General features: G+C 39.9%; 1 protein-coding gene across 1 annotated transcript in view; it reads right to left on the bottom strand.

The window, feature by feature from the left end:
* Positions 1–804: 804 nt before the first annotated feature.
* Positions 805–16071, bottom strand: part of LOC128735471 (uncharacterized protein MCAP_0864) — a 73700-nt gene continuing 58433 nt past the window's right edge. Inside the window, exon 3 of the mRNA XM_053829954.1 lies at positions 805–1070. Within this exon, the coding sequence (XP_053685929.1) occupies positions 805–1070 (266 nt within the window). The remainder of the gene's footprint in view (positions 1071–16071) is intronic.

Here is a 16071-nt window from a genome sequence, read left to right as displayed (position 1 = left end):
TCCGTTTGTATTCCACAAAACATAGTTCGTGACGTTCTAATGCGGCAAATGTACGTAAGTCTTCCGTAAGTAAAGTAACAGTCTTAAGTCTGGTGTAGATTGTTTTCGTCTTCCCAAGGTTATTAGTAATGATGTCAAGGTCGTCTGCGAAGACTAGGCGTTGGCTACTTTTACCGCAGTACGTTCCTCTCGTGTTGATGTCCGCTGGCCTGATCACACCTTTAACAGCGATGTTCATCTTCTTCTTCAACTCTGCTTGAACTGTCATTGGATAGTTCTTGGTGAGGGCCGAGTGACTGTGGCTATAATGCCATGTTCAATAACATACGGGACAGTCCATTCCCTTACCGTAACCCTCTGAGTGATTTAAAAAGACTCCAAAAGGTCTCCAAAACACACACATAGCATATCATTCGTGACTAGCCACGTCAGTTTGTCCAGAAAAGCGTTCTTTTCTATTATTTGCCACAGCTATGCTTGCGTTTGACTATATCGTATGCTGCCTTGAAATCAACGTAAATATATTGTATGGGCACGTTGTATTCCCGACATTTCTGGAGGATTTGTCGGAGGGTAAAAATTTGTTCCATAGTAGCATCAGTCCACCTGATACTGCCCTGCGAAGTTTTTTGTTATTGGGGATAGAGGACGTAACTAGATTTGGCAGAGCACGCTGTAGGCATCGTTGATCAGCGTAATGCCGCGGTAATTATAGCCATTTTTGTAGAGCTCTGTCGGAAGTCGGTCCTTTCCGGTTACTCTGGCAGTCTTTAGCTATCCGATTTTTGCCGGGTTCTTCGATTCCTAGGTTAGCTTCCGTTCCGTTACTTTGCCATTGAGGTGCTCATAGAAGAGCTGCTTCCGCCTGTCGACAGCACCACGCTCATTTCTGAACAGGTTTGCCTCCTCGTCTCTACACATATTAGCAAGCTTCGGCGTGTGTCCTTTACGAGATTGGTTCACCTGCTCATAGAACTTGTGCGTGTCATCAGCCTGCAATAGTTGTTGTATCTTTTCACGATCTTTTTCTCCTTTCTGGCGCTTTTCCCTCCTCAGGATCGCGGTTAATCCTGGATAAAAGATAATGGATCCAAGTTCAAACAAGCCATTTCGTGCACTTGAGGTTTCTTCGCCTAGCACCACGATTGCGGCCTAGTTGAGAGACGAGTGTATTCTGTTCCAACCGTCTTCGAGAGTTGCCCAGCTAGCATTTTCATATGTATAAAAAAGGTAAAAATTAGCATTACGTACAGATATACATGCTAAATAAATCGTATTTCATGCGCAAAATTGGCATATCCGTACTGTTTTTGAGGCGATATACGTGATTACGAATAATTTTGAACGTTACGACATTTATATACGATAATATCCGATTAAGCGCGAGTCGCTCCGTACTACTCTACGATTTTGTGCTGGAAATCGTATGTATGTCAGTCATTATCATTATATACGACAGAAAATCAACTTGATCCCACTTTATCCTGCTTTAGCTACGATTTCGAATTTGTTAGGAGATATTTACGATAATTTTCGTACATTGATATACGAGTTGGTGCTAGCTGGGTGTCTTCGACGCACATTTACTACTACTAGATAATGATGCGAGTCGATATCCGCGACCCCGCCGTGAGCGTATGGTGGTGACATTTGAGAAGAACCGACCGAGCGTCGATGGTCGATTAAGTACAATGTTCGTTAGTCAAGTGATCTACAGGTGGCCTTTTGGATATCGTTGGGAGGAAAAAAAAAGTGCTGATCCCAAGGCCTCGGGAAACTGCAAAGCTGATGCTTCGCTCGTGTGTTACACAAACTACCTGGACGAACCAAAAGATTCGCGCAGAATCCCCGGAATTCCACGTACAGAATGCCTTGCTTATAGAACCTGGATTCTTGTATGAGGATCCAGCAGGCGAATCTCCAGGATTCCTACAAGCTACAACTCGGTAAAGAAACCACTTTTACTATGAAATACAAATCCTCGGGATTCTGTAAGCAGGAATCCTGTGTATGTTAGTAAGAGCGTAGGGTCGATCACCAATCTATACATCACTTCCCTGCTGGCCTAGGCGTTGATATCCCCGATGACGATTTTGATATTCCGTGGTGAACAGCAGTCGCGCGTACCACCGTATTAGAAAGTGCACATCAAGTCGTATGCTTATCAATTATACATGGGAGTTGCATAATGATTAGAGTATGTTAAATTGAAGTAAACAATAAATTGAAGTAAACAATAAATTGTTTTACAGTCGTGCATGTTCTCATATACAATTTATGGCGATGAATTATAAAGCAGTGCAAACGATTGTAATATTTAGTTATATCTTAATCGTATATTGAGGAGTAATAAGTTGCGTGTTCTTAAAACCGATGTCTCCCAGGTAACAATTTGGGTTTTATTACACTCTTATGATGGCATTTAAGACCAAAATTAATCTTGAAGATCGCCATAAGAGTACAATAAAACTCACATTGCTGCTTAGGCTTCTCTCTCCTTTATGGCACAGACCTTTTGATCCATAAATGATAAAACCGATGTATAGAGTGCAAGATAGAATTACAAATAACTGACAATAATTATTGCACGTCCATTGCCTCCACTTCGGTATTTATATGCCCTTATGTGGTGTGAAATATAACTTTTTTGTGCGGATGAGACTTTGTATCTCTGAGTTGCAATCCAGATATGCAAACCAAACTATTTGTTGGGTTCCTTTCTATCGTTTTCTTTTCTTCGTACGGACAGTGCGCGTTTATAATGGTGCAGTTGAAGAAGCGACCTTTTATCCTCAACACACACATCCTCTCACTGGTCGCTTTCCAATCCATCACGCGATCTGGTCCACCACTACAAAACCCGTCCCAGCTCGTTGGCCGTTTCACCGGTCTGGGTAAGTTGAACCTTGTCGCCACGGATCCTCCACACCTTCTCGCCTTTGCGACATATCTCTTGCAGTGCCACGATTCCGAACTTTCGGGGTTCTAGCTGTTCGAGCAGTACCCTGTAGCCACCCACGAAATTCAGCGACCAGATACTAAGTTTCTAGTCCATGTCCTTATTTCGTGGCCTTTTTCCATGCCGGATGTTACGAATCGAAATTCTTGATTGTTCGCAGTAAGGTAGGATTAGGTAGGTTGCCTTACTAAGGCCACGCTACCGAATCTCGTAATGGGGCTGCCATCTTAGCTTTAGTGCCAAGACAACACATTTCTTAATTCAGCCGTTCACTTCGGAGCAGCTGCTGTCGTGAGCCCGTCTTAACTTGGAGCACAACCAAGACTGCTCTTTGGGTTGGTACCCGAAAGTTTTACTCACTAAACTGCTGCCGCCCGTTATATTCCTAACCTAGTTTAGTTTTACTCTCCCAACTCAACATTCTCGTATACGCATCGCACATGCCCACGCGACGATATTATTTTTGTATGATTGCTTTTGGTTTCTACCACCGAGAAAATAACTGTTAAATCAACTCGGTCAGTGCGATAGAAACAAACAGTGCGTTGCCCGACAGTTGCTCCGGAAAGTCTCGTGATAAAACTAAACTAGGTATTAGATTCACTAATATAACAGGTGGTGGTAGTAGTTTAGTGAATCAAAATCTGTTGAAAAGATTTATGCAACTTCTTTGGTGCAGACCTTTGTTACCTGTCTGGCTATGTATGGCACATTATGGTTTTGTCCATTATGGTGAACGTATATATTGCTAAAGGTATGGGTATGAAAGCTATTTAAAATCATTTAAAATTTGGACACAAAAAATGGATCCATCTCGGAACCATGTTAATGACATAGAAATAGACTACCCAAAATGAAGATCATTTATTGAACTTTAATGAACTTAAACATTCATCATATCCGGCCAAAACTTCATTGTGAGCTTAATGTGCGGAAGAACACGTTTTTCTTAGCCACTCCTGCTTGTGTATTTTGGAATCCATAATCTTGTTTGTCATGAAAATATCATGATAATGTCGTGATAAAATTCAAAGACGATGTATGCATTATCGGTGAGGCAAGCGAATAATGTATGTTCCTGAGGGATGTTAATCGAATCAAATATTCATTTTTCCGCGAATTCTCCAACCACTGTTCATTGGACAGTACCAATATTTGTAGAACTAGTTATTATCATGATGATAAAGACAGTGATCCATTACCTGCCGGATTACAACGCTAACGCTATGTAACTCTATGAGGTGCAACTACGTTACTTTTGCTCGTCTTGAATGTAATCTGGTATGATTGGTTTGAGTCTTTGCTTAATGTGGGCGATTATTACCACGAAAATACATATCGCGCCCCTCGTTTTGGCGACAGACATTAGCCTTTTATATTTATGATGGTATAGTTATCGTCAATACATATGCATGTCTATGTAATAGACTGATAAATTTGTATAACATTTCAAAGGAATCAAAAAATGTTTTCCTTTTATTTGTAATTTGTTATTTTGAGTTAATAGCGAGGTCGCATTCTGGGATTTGGTTTAAGTTAGAAACTGGCCGTTTTCCTGGATGTATTCGGAACGTTCCTAGAACGTGTCCGGCTGTGGCCAATGTAATCCTGGACACTTTATATGAAAACAAATGAACTACTTTTTCAATTTTGAGTATACTTAAAGATGTCACATGTTGCATTTTAGTTCAATTCAGAAACTAATCTCCGATCCGGAACATTCCCGGACGTGTTCAGATGTGTCCGATGATATATTGAACATTTTATACGACTACCAATGGTCTAGTTTTGCAATTTGGTGTCGCATGACGGGATTGTTATGATTCAAGGTGCTTCTATATTCAAGTTTCATATATTCCGGAATTTTGAGAACAAACATAACATTACTGTTTGAAATATTAAAAGAATGAACAATTTAAAGATGATTCCCAGGCTTACTTCAAAAGTGGTGAAAATCAATTGGGCCTGTTATGCGTTTATGGGTAGTAGCAAAGCAAAGCCTAGGTGCTACATTCCGTTATCGAAACTTGATCTTCGGTTTTTATACGACAGACTTCGCAGCCAGCTGTTAGAGTACAGCACAATTGCAGGGCCAGTTGCTACGATCCTATTGACTCTAACAGCCTCTCCCAGCCGAGATTCGAACATACAACGACTGGCTTATTAGACCAGCGTCATACCTCGAAGCTAACTGGGAGGCTTTTATGGGTAAAATAGTAGTTATCATCAACACATATGCATGTGTATGTAATACAGTACCGCCCCGCTAATCCGACAAATTTATAGCCGGATTAGCGAATTTTGACTCGATAATCCGACAGTCAAACTGACGTCAGTGTGAGTTTGAAATGTGGTTTTGTTTACATCCATACGTAAACAACTCCGGAAATTTTTGAAAATATCTGTCGAAAGTACGCAATAACTATGTTTTATACTCGGCAATGCTCAATTTCGTCAACAAAATACTTTGAAATTCTTAGTTAGTGTCGAAATAAGCGCAAGCACATCAGTCTATTGAGAGTAGCAATGAAAATATTATAGCCATGGCAAAAGTGAACGTAGTTAGAAGCAGCACCATGTACCATTTCCATTTAGTTAGAAAGAGTGCCATTCTGACTTTAACGGAGACGCCAAACGAAGGTAGTGTTCGATTGAAAGAAGTCAAGTACAATACGTTTTAATTCGGAATTTTCCGGAGTAGCGAGATCCAGACTATTGAGTCGTCGGATTATTGGATGTCGGATTAGCGGGGGGATACTGTATACTAATAAATTTGTAGAATATTTGAAATCAATCAAAAAATCGTGTGCAATGTTTTTGGGCAGCATGAATATTTAAGGGGGGACCCTCACTGGAAAGTCGAAAAACTTGTTTGTTATGCATGTTCAGGAGCCTTTTACCTTCAGAAATGTAGAGCCCAGAGTATTTTTTGGTACGTAGTCTCGTTGAGAATTTGCAATAAAATTGTGGGATCGCTTGAAGGGAAGTTCAGTGCTGTACAACAGTTTAAACGCGCTCTCCTCGAAACCATATGTTTTCATCGACGGTGCGTGTTTCTCAGTATCTAGAGGATCATTTTGGCTGATTTTTTTTGACGTGTAAAAATTAATTATCTAAATTGTGACGTAGCCACTTTTCGATATCTCAATTTTTCAATTTTCGCTGCATTTTTAAAAAATCGTTACACTTCGCAACCAGTAAGAGGTAGATAGTTACTATGTACAGCAAAGTTGCTTATTTTACTGTGTTCTACGCTGTCTTTTTTGGACGCATTTAAAAAAACAAAAATTTGTAACACCCTAATAAGTTGATTCACGGTCACCCTAATAGTGTAGAAAGTTACGCCATATTTTTTAAATAAACTCTTCCAAAGACATACCACCCTTAAAATTAAGCATTTTTGTGCTAAGGCATATGAACGCGTTTTTTTCTATTTGGTTCATATCAGCAGCAAAATGATGCATTTTTTGAAGGGGTCGTCCAATATTTAGGTGTTATTTAACAACAATTTAAGTAATAACTTTTTGATAAATTTTTTTTTCACCTTTTTGGTTTCAAAAAACTAAAGATAAACCAATTTTAAGTATTTTTTTCTGAAGATATCAAACTTCTACCTTTTGCCCATTTTCAGCCATTGACGACCCCTCAAATCACATTTCTTCTTGTAACATGTTTAATTCAACAGACAGCTCAATGTGATGTTCTAGACAACATTTTGAACATAAAATAGGAATATTTTTGCTGAAGACTGTTTTCTTTTTCAGCATTAATTAATAAAATATAACTGATTTGAGGCTAAAACCCGTCTGATGAAAAATGTGTATTTTTTCAAGGGTGGTGACTTGGGAGAAGTAAAATAATAAAATATAGCGCTTCTTCCTCACTATTAGGGTGACCATGAATTCACATATTAGGGTGATACAAACTTTTGTTTTCTTGAATAATTAAAAAAAAAGGTTTTTGCTCCAAAAGTTGCAGAACATACTAAAATAAGCAACTTTGCTGAATAAAGTAACTATCTATCTCTTACCGGTTGCAAAATATAATGATGTATTAAAAAAGAGCACTTAAAAATCAATTACACTCAATAACTTTGCACACGATTATTTTATTGCTTTCAAATGTTCTACAAAGTTATTCAGTATGTTAAAATACATTTTTTCTGTGAAGACTGTTTGACAATAGGATGCATTTTTATTGAGTTATAAAATGTATGAAAAAATCCGCATTATTCACAGATATTCCCAGCCATGGTATTCCCAGGTATTCTCTGAAATACATATTTGGGCAGATAGCTTTAATAATTGCCTACAAATTGGTATGCAAACTAATTGCAGATACTTGCAGATGGCTAAGATATTCAGATTTTTCATCAGACGGCTTTTAACCTCAAATCAGTTATATTTTATTAATTAATGCATATAAAGCAAAATAGTCTTCTGCAACAATATTCCTCTTTTATGTGCAAAATATTTTCTAGAACATCACATTGCGCTGTCTGTTGAAATAAACGTGTTACAAGAAGAAATGTGATTTGAGGGGTCGTTTATAAACAAAGGTCTATTGCTGAAAATGGGTAAAAGGTAGAAGTTTCATATCTTCAGAAAAATTACTTGAAATTGGTTTGTCTTTAATATTTTGAAACCAAAAAGGTGAAAAAAAGTTTACCTAAAAAGTTATTACTTAAATTATTGTTTAAGTAACGCTTAAATATTGGACGACCCCTTCAAAATAGGCATAAATTTTTTGTTCAAAAAGTTGCCGAAGGCCACATTGAGCTGAGACATGCTGTTTAACCGCAAATATATTTGTCCTGAAATTTTAATTTCTGGCCCATAGTGCGGAGGGCCGAGTCACATATACCAATCGATAAGGTTCGACGAATTGAGCAATGTCTGTGTGGGTGTGTGTATGTGTGAAATTTTAATTTCTGGCCCATAGTGCTCCGGGTCTCGGATCAACTTCGTGTTTTTCGATCAATTTTTAAACCTTTGTTATAGTATAACAAAGGTAAAAATGTAATGAAGGAATTTTGCAACTTTAAGATTTACGCTTAACGGGAAATTAACAGTCATTAATTTTTCGTCGGAGAGCACAATTTCGGATGCAGTTTTTGGGCCCAAAAGTAGGATTTCAAGATCCCATTTCTGTAAAAACATCATGCAGATGGACAATACGTGTTTTGGCCGGATAGAGCATCATCGCATTACGTCAGAAAACACAATCGTTTCTAAATACCCATTTGTACCCAAAAACCACGACCCGAAAAATCTGTCTCAGTGCGCTCAACCGAAGAGATTTTCGGAATTTTGAGTTCTTTGGTGTGCAAAAATAACTGGAGAGCCACAAATTGCAAACAGTTGATTGATAGAATCAAGAGATGCATTCGCAAAGTTGACATGGCAGCCGTACAACGCTCCTGTTTCGACATCAAACGGGAGCTTCGTCGACCAGCCGATTACGGTTCATTTTTAAATGTACACTAATTTTTTTTCAACAATGAATAATGTATCTTCAATTTCGGCAAATCAGATCTTCTTCATGTATCTTTATCTTTTTTTGACAGCTTACGAAAAAAAAATTCAAAATTTTAGTTGCCACCCGTTACTTATAACTTGGGAGTCTTCCTATTCATAAATGCAAACTGATTGTAGGAATCACAATATGTCAATTAATGATAAGTTTTATCCACTTTGTTCTTCAACAAACAAAACCAAACCGTGATCCTTAATTAGTTACCTGAACTGAAATCGCTGACAGCGTAAATCCCTTTGCAACCGCACGGATGAGGCGACTAAATAACGTTTATATAATGTGAATCTTCCGTTAAACCGTTTATTTCGCTCCGATCGTAAATAATACCGTTTGTGGACATGTTGTTTAATTAATTAATATTTAGTTATTTTTTTCGCAGTACGAATCTCCCTGCAACAATCACGCATACAGTGGCCCCACCGTCAATGGTCTCCGATTATTAATAAGAGGAACCAGCACCGGCGGCGCCGGTGGCAAGCGAAACAGCATAGCAGCTATCCTCGTTGAGTCGGATCATCATATCAACCTCGTTTCTGTTCACTCACTGCTCTCCGACACCGACACACATACATACGTACACATACACCGTTAATGTGTGGATTTTGTTAATTCGCATTCCGAAAGCTCGACCGTAAGCGTTACTAAATTTCCCTTATCTTGGAATTAACATATTTTGTGTGTTTGCTTACTGGCCTGCCTTTACTACGCCGGAAAGAGGACGAGGGTGACGGTAGGGTAGGAAGTGTATAAGGGAATGCTCTGTTTTGGTCTTTCGCTTAAGCTTTGCGCTCATTCCTTCGTATTATGGTCGTATGGTCTCTGGTGGAATGATTATTATGGGGCGAATGTAGCTGACAACAGCACGACACTGCGGTGGCGGAATTTGGCTTCGGTTTTTATCGATGCGGTAAAAGGCATCAGCATTATTATTATCCAAACATTGCTATTCTTGAGCTTATTAAGGTGAGGAACGATAAGAGGGGGGAATATACTCAGATTTGTAGGAAGGCAGTTTTACGCGACTTCGCACCCTTTTCGGGAAAAGGATACATAAACAGTAGGAAAATTAAATCTTGTAATGGAGAGTCGTGTGTTGGAGACTATTTGATGAAACTCACCTTTTTCACTTTCACCTTTACGTCGATTAAAAAAAACTCGGCTATATGTATATGACAAGCAGAAGACAAAAAAGTGTCAAGTTTCGTAGAAATCGCAAGTTTACTTTCAACAGTTACAACTAAAAATCTTTTCCCATTTGAAACAAGTAGCATTACGATCTTCGTAAGACGAACATCTAATCAAGTTTCGAATGTTAGAAAGGAGCATACATTACATAGCAATTTTATTGAAACATCCGAGATTACCCCTGATGGCAGGAAAAAGCGGTGAATCAATGACGCGATTGAGTATCAATAACTATTCTCTAAAAGATAAGATCGATAAAATGTGCATAGAAATAGGGATAACATAATATTCTGAAGTTTTTACACAAACTTTAGTAAATTGTGACCCAAAAAGAATGGATCGAAATGGATTTGGTCGCGGTTGGCGAAGCTCATTCTCTTGGTAAAAAATGAACCCACCACCAACGTCAACGTTCCGCAGTATTCCAGCTGCCCCGCGTGGCTTTGCTGCTGGCTCCACGTCACCAGCAGGCAGGACATCGATTTCTCGCTTCAACCGGCAAATGAATCGCTAATATTTTTGATTTATGGTAACGAGCGGGGAGAAAAATTTCTCCTCGATGCGCCCTTTGGGTTTGTTCCCATTATATTGTTGAATTTATGCAGCCTCGCTGCAACACGGACAGCGGTTTTTCTCCTTATTTTTTTTTTTTATTCTGCGTTGAATATTCTTCGCTCGACACTCTGTTCTGTATGCACGGCGGCGTGCAAGCAGTTTTCTTTATAGAGCGGGAGAGAGTTATGTACCGCACCTACAACATTCGAATCCCTCGCTTTCCTCGCTAAAAGCGAAGCCTGATGGCAGCGGGATATCAAGAAGCTGTGCCAACGTTTCGCTCTAGCAAGACAACCCCGTTCGGCCATAAACGAGATCATTATGCAAAATGATAATCATTTGAAAGCAGTTTTCACGTTGTTATAGGACTTTTATAAGGTTTTTTCTGCGCTTCACTTGCCACGGGCGTAATCGGATCGAAGGGCCCTGCAGCGCGGGCCACAGTAGTAAACCCGCTGCCTGGTTTCCTCTGGGTGGACCATGGTTGGGGCTGGTGCTGGTGCTGGACTGCTGAAAGATTAAGTAGCTTTTTGATAGAGGAATTAAAACATAAGGAGCAGGTTTTTACGGCTCTCGGAGACGAACTCAGCAAAATGGCCATTTCGCTTTTTATGGACAAAGTAGATGTAAATCGAGTTCATCTTGCTAATGAGAAACATCAAAGATTTTTATGAATGCTGCGCTCATTTATGTTTGGATAAAGCGAGTATCAGTGAAATCCATTTGCCAATGTGCTTAGCTAGAGAGTGATGCTTAGATGCACTTTACTTTTAGGCTTTTGTGTGAAACACTTTATGGTGAGATCGGAAGCTTTCTTAGCTAATTCATTTGGAAAAGTGTTCGAGTTCGCTTAGCTCTTATTATTGTAATGCGATATAACATAAGTCTAAAATCTATGGATATAAGGGGGCATGGGCATCCATAAAGTACGTCACGCTTATAGGGGGAGGGGGGGTTGACCTAATCGTGACGATTTGTGACGTAGGGGGGAGGGGGGTATGAAGTTATGTGACGTCACATGAAAAAAAATCAAATGGAAAATTTGTTCGGGAAATTATAATTTAGCCTATATTTTAAGATACAACTATTGAAGGCTTCTATATAATTAACGTACTGATGGATTTTAAAACAAATAGTTTGAATGAAAACTTTTTTAACATATATGTGTGAACAAGACTCATTTATTCTATGTAGTATGAACTCTCCATTAAGGCTTTCCAGAATATGCAGTACACCGCTGAAGAGCTGGTTGAGTACCGTCCTGCCTAAAAGATTTTTGCAGCCGCAAATAGCAGTCGCACAAACTCCTGAAGGGTTACGGGATGCTACCAGAGACCCATGGCAATATTTTCCCTTGAAATTCGTGCTGAACTCAATCGATGAACAAAAACTTATACCGAAGTTCCACGGTTGCTTTTAAGGTTTGTCGGTATAATTCATACTGCCCCTCACTCAAAAGCTCTCTGGAGGATAGAGTTTAAGCCACTTGCGGATTAAATTTCGCATCTAAGGTAGTGTTGAATGATTGCATGATTGAATAAATACACAAAATGACAAAATCCATCAGAAAAGTTCGTCCAAGGCGTGTTGCTGGAAGACGTCAGCAGGAAGTCCTGATTCTTTCAACTAGTTCCGACGAATTTGAGTGGATGGATGTAAAGGGCGTGGATATGCGCGAAACATTAATCGATGACACATCAGCGACTTCTGAAGCGTATCCGATCACAGCAATTGGAGATCATCTTCAAAATCCGTGAATCGATGACTTATTAGCTCGAAAATTTTCCTTTTTTTTTAGCTGAAATTCATTTGATAGCTTTAAATAAAAAGGTTGGAATGAATTTTCAATTTTTTTGTTGTGAACGGGGGGGGAGGGGGTTGCCGTGACGTGACGTACTTTCTCAGAGGGGGGGTCACGAATGTGTGATGAAATGTGACAAGGGGGTTGATTGTGGTCAAAATTTGCGTGACGTACTAAATGGATGTCGCCTAAAAGTTAATGTATGTTTATTTATTTATATTATTATCTTCAACTTAGAGTTGTACAGACAATTTGTATGCACCACCATAGCTCCGGAACGGCTGAATGGTTCTTCATTAAACTAGCCGTACCTATTTCTTGACCTACGCCAAACAGTAATAGGTGTTTGACAAAAGGGAGGGTGGTACTGACAAGGATGGAGGTCCAAATGAGGAAAAAAGATTTTATTGTTCCTGCATTATGCGCATTTCCGAACCTACAACAGAAATACAAGTGGCTTCAATTCACGACAAAAACGGTGGGCTGACAAAAAGGGGTGGGATGTCTAAATGAGGAAAAAGAGCTCGGTGAGAATTTTCAAAAAAAAAAAACAGATGTCTAAGTGGCTAGAAAAAAAGAGGAGACAAGCAATAGTTTCCAAATTTAAATTTAAAATGAACTTGCTTAAGCTGAACATGGTGTCATTCACGTTACCGGGCGTTTAATTTCGATTTAAATACGAATCAAGCACAGTATAGTGAGTAAGCAAGCCGTCATTTTGATAGAATGTCAATCGGCGTTTTCAAAACAATGCATTATATTTTTACAAGATTGTGTGCATTGCACTTTTATATCTGCTTTATATCTGCTTGCACGGTTTTGCTTCGTTACTTGATGCTATACAGCTATAAGAAACTGTTGCAGTAGTTGTCATAACTATGCACCGTAGGTACGTGGAACAAACAAACTCATTAAATTAAAGCCGCTTATGTAGTGCGGTGACGAGTTTCATATTTGCACATGAAACTGATTGAAGATTGCCAAACATCAGTGGTATTCAATATATCACACACACACACACACACACACACACACACACACACAACCCCGCTAACAAAGGAATGAAAATCAATAATTGACGTGGTTCGATGAAATAACTCCATATTTTGATAATTTAAACCAAACCTAGGTGCAGCATTTCATTTTCGGAACCTAATCTACTGTTTTTATTCGACAGTTTTCCCAGCTAGGTGTTAGTGTACAGGACAATTGCGGAGCTAGTCCCAAATAACAATTTGAAAACCATGATAAAAGTGAAATAAAACTTACATTGTTACTTGGGAGTGCTACGAACCTATTGACTCTAACAGCCTCACCCAGCTGAGATTCGAACACGTGAATCTTGGATGACCTTTGTCACAATCACGAGTTTTGAAAGTTTCTGAAGAGTTTCATTTTGGCAGTTACGTAACCATGAAAGTATGGGTAGTTTAATATACAAATTTTCCCTTTTTTCTCTCAGTAAAGTAGAAAATAACTCCCCCCATTGCTTAACCAAATAAAATACAGCGGATAGCATTTAAATATTCGCCGTGACTGTATAACATTTTGCCGAATACCATTTCGCGAAAAACATTACGCGGAATGTATCATTTCACGGAAAACCTTTTATTGGAAAGTACCATTTCGCAGGAGTGATCCTCTCCTTACTCGCTATCGCTCGTTCGGACCCAACTGCAGAAAAGTAATAAAGGTCAGTAGACCTAGGAAAACAAATAAAAAAATAAACCTAGACAGAGGTGATTTCTGCGGAGGGGCTGCCCTGTTGTATTTGTATGAGAGTCCTTATTCCCCTATCACAGGGGTGAAGGGTCTCAAACCATCATAAAATAAATTCATGCCTCCAAAATCTCCCACATACCAAATTTGGTTCCATTTGCTTGATTGGCTCTCGCGCTATGAAGAAATTTGCATTTCATTTATATGGAAGCCCCCATAGCCCGCATAGGAAAAAATCCTGCCTCTTGAAACTCCCACATGCCAAATTTCGTTCCATTTGCTTCATTATTTTTCGAGTTATGAAGAAATTTGTATTTTATTTGTATAGGAGCCCCCCTTCTAAATAGGGGAGGGGTTCTAATTAACCTTAGAAAAAAATCTTCCCTCATTGCTTCCGTGAATATTCAAGGAACTAAGTCGTATAGCTTTCCCATTCCGGCCGGAGTACCTCAAGGCAGTATCCTAGGACCATTAATTTTTGCACTTTTAGTGAATGATATTTGCGATTGGATCGATTCCGAGAAATTGTTGTTCGCTGACGACCTAAAAATCTTCCGTACTATCACTTCCTCTCTCGATCGCGACGCTTTGCAAAGTGATATTAACAACCTGCTTCGGTGGTGCCACGTAAACGGTATGGAAGTGAATGTATCGAAATGCAACGTTATTTCTTACTGCCGCCTTCGCAATCCACAACGATTTACATACTGCATACATACACGGTTCAGTAGTTTCCGAGTCTATACGGAACATAGACAGACAGAAATTCATTTTTATAGGTATAGATTGTTAAGATCGAAATCAATGATATCCTCTAACGAAAAGATGTTGGATTTTTGTGCCGGCTTGATAACTGCCATATGCACATTTCAAGACGGCTTTTCGCAATCATGAACAATATTTATTAAGACCTTTTTTTTCGGAATAAATATATAAATAGATAACAAATAACACTTTTCGAATAAATTAGGAGATTTCGCATAGTTCATATATTGGAATTGAATTTTTCAGAATTCGGGTATCAAAAGGTAACCAAATGTAGAAAAAAATCTTTATCGTACTTTTTTTGGCCTTTACTTACTTACTTATTCAGCCGAGAGCCGGGGTGGCCCTTGCCGTATCAAGAATTCCTCTCCATTGTACTCGGTCCTGGGCTACTCGACGCCAATTCGTTGCGCGTCTCGACACACGCAAGTCGGCTTCAACCTGATCGAGCCATCTAGCACGTTGAGCCCCTCTATTCATGGTGCCGGTGGGGTTCTTGAAGAGAACGGATTTCACTACACAGTCGTCCGGCATCCTTGCGACGTGGCCGGCTCACCTTAGTCTCCCAACTTTCGCCAGGTGTACGATGGGAATCTTTCCAAGCAGTGCCTGTAGCTCGTCATTCATACGTCTCCGCAACTTTCCGCTTTCCGTCTGTACTCCGCCAAAAATAGTCCGCAGCACCTTTTGTTCAAAAACGGCAAGTGCACGTATGTCTTCCGTAAGTAAAGTTACTGTCTCAAGTCCGTAGAGGACTACCGGTCTGACCGGTCTGGCTAGGAGTTGGCTACTCTTACTGAAGCTCGTTCCCCTCGTTTCGATGCCCGCTCGCCGGATGACACTTTCAATAGTGATATTGAATAACATACAGGACAGTCCATCCCCTTGCCGTAACCCTCTGCACGATTCGAAAGGGCTTGAGAGTGTCCCCGAAACGCGCACGTAGCACATCACTCGTTTCAGAGTAGCTTTGATCAGCCGCGTCAGTTTGTCCGGAAAACCGTACTCGTGCATTATCTGCCATAGCTGTTCGCGTACAACGGTATCGTATGCTGCTCTGAAATCCACGAAAATATGATGAAAATATGGCACGTTGTACTCTCGACATTTCTGAAGGGTTTGTCGGAGAGTAAAAATTTGATCCGTAGTAGCACAGGCCCTCATAAAGCCTGCCTGATACTGCCCTACGAGTTCTCTTGCTATTGGGGATAGACGACGCAACAAAATCTGGGAGAGCACCTTGTAGGCGGCGTTGACAAGCGTAATGCCGCGGTAGTTACACCAGTCTAGCCGGTCGCCCTTTTTGTAGATAGGACAGACTACGCCTTCCATCCACTCCTCCGGTAGTTTCTCTTCTTCCCAAATCCTTGAAATCAGCCAGTGAAGTGCCGTTACTAGCGGTTCTTGGCCGTGTTTGAAGAGCTCTGCCGGGAGTCGGTCCTTTCCGGCGGCTCTATTATTCTTCAGCAGACCGAGTTCTCGTCGGATCTCTTCGAGATCGGGAGCCGGTACGTTGTTGTCGTTTGTAGGTACTCCGAGGTTAACTTCCATT

The sequence above is a fragment of the Sabethes cyaneus genome, chromosome 2, assembly GCF_943734655.1.
Source record: "Sabethes cyaneus chromosome 2, idSabCyanKW18_F2, whole genome shotgun sequence".
Classification (NCBI taxonomy): domain Eukaryota; kingdom Metazoa; phylum Arthropoda; class Insecta; order Diptera; family Culicidae; genus Sabethes; species Sabethes cyaneus.
This window is presented reverse-complemented; position numbering and strand designations above follow the sequence as displayed.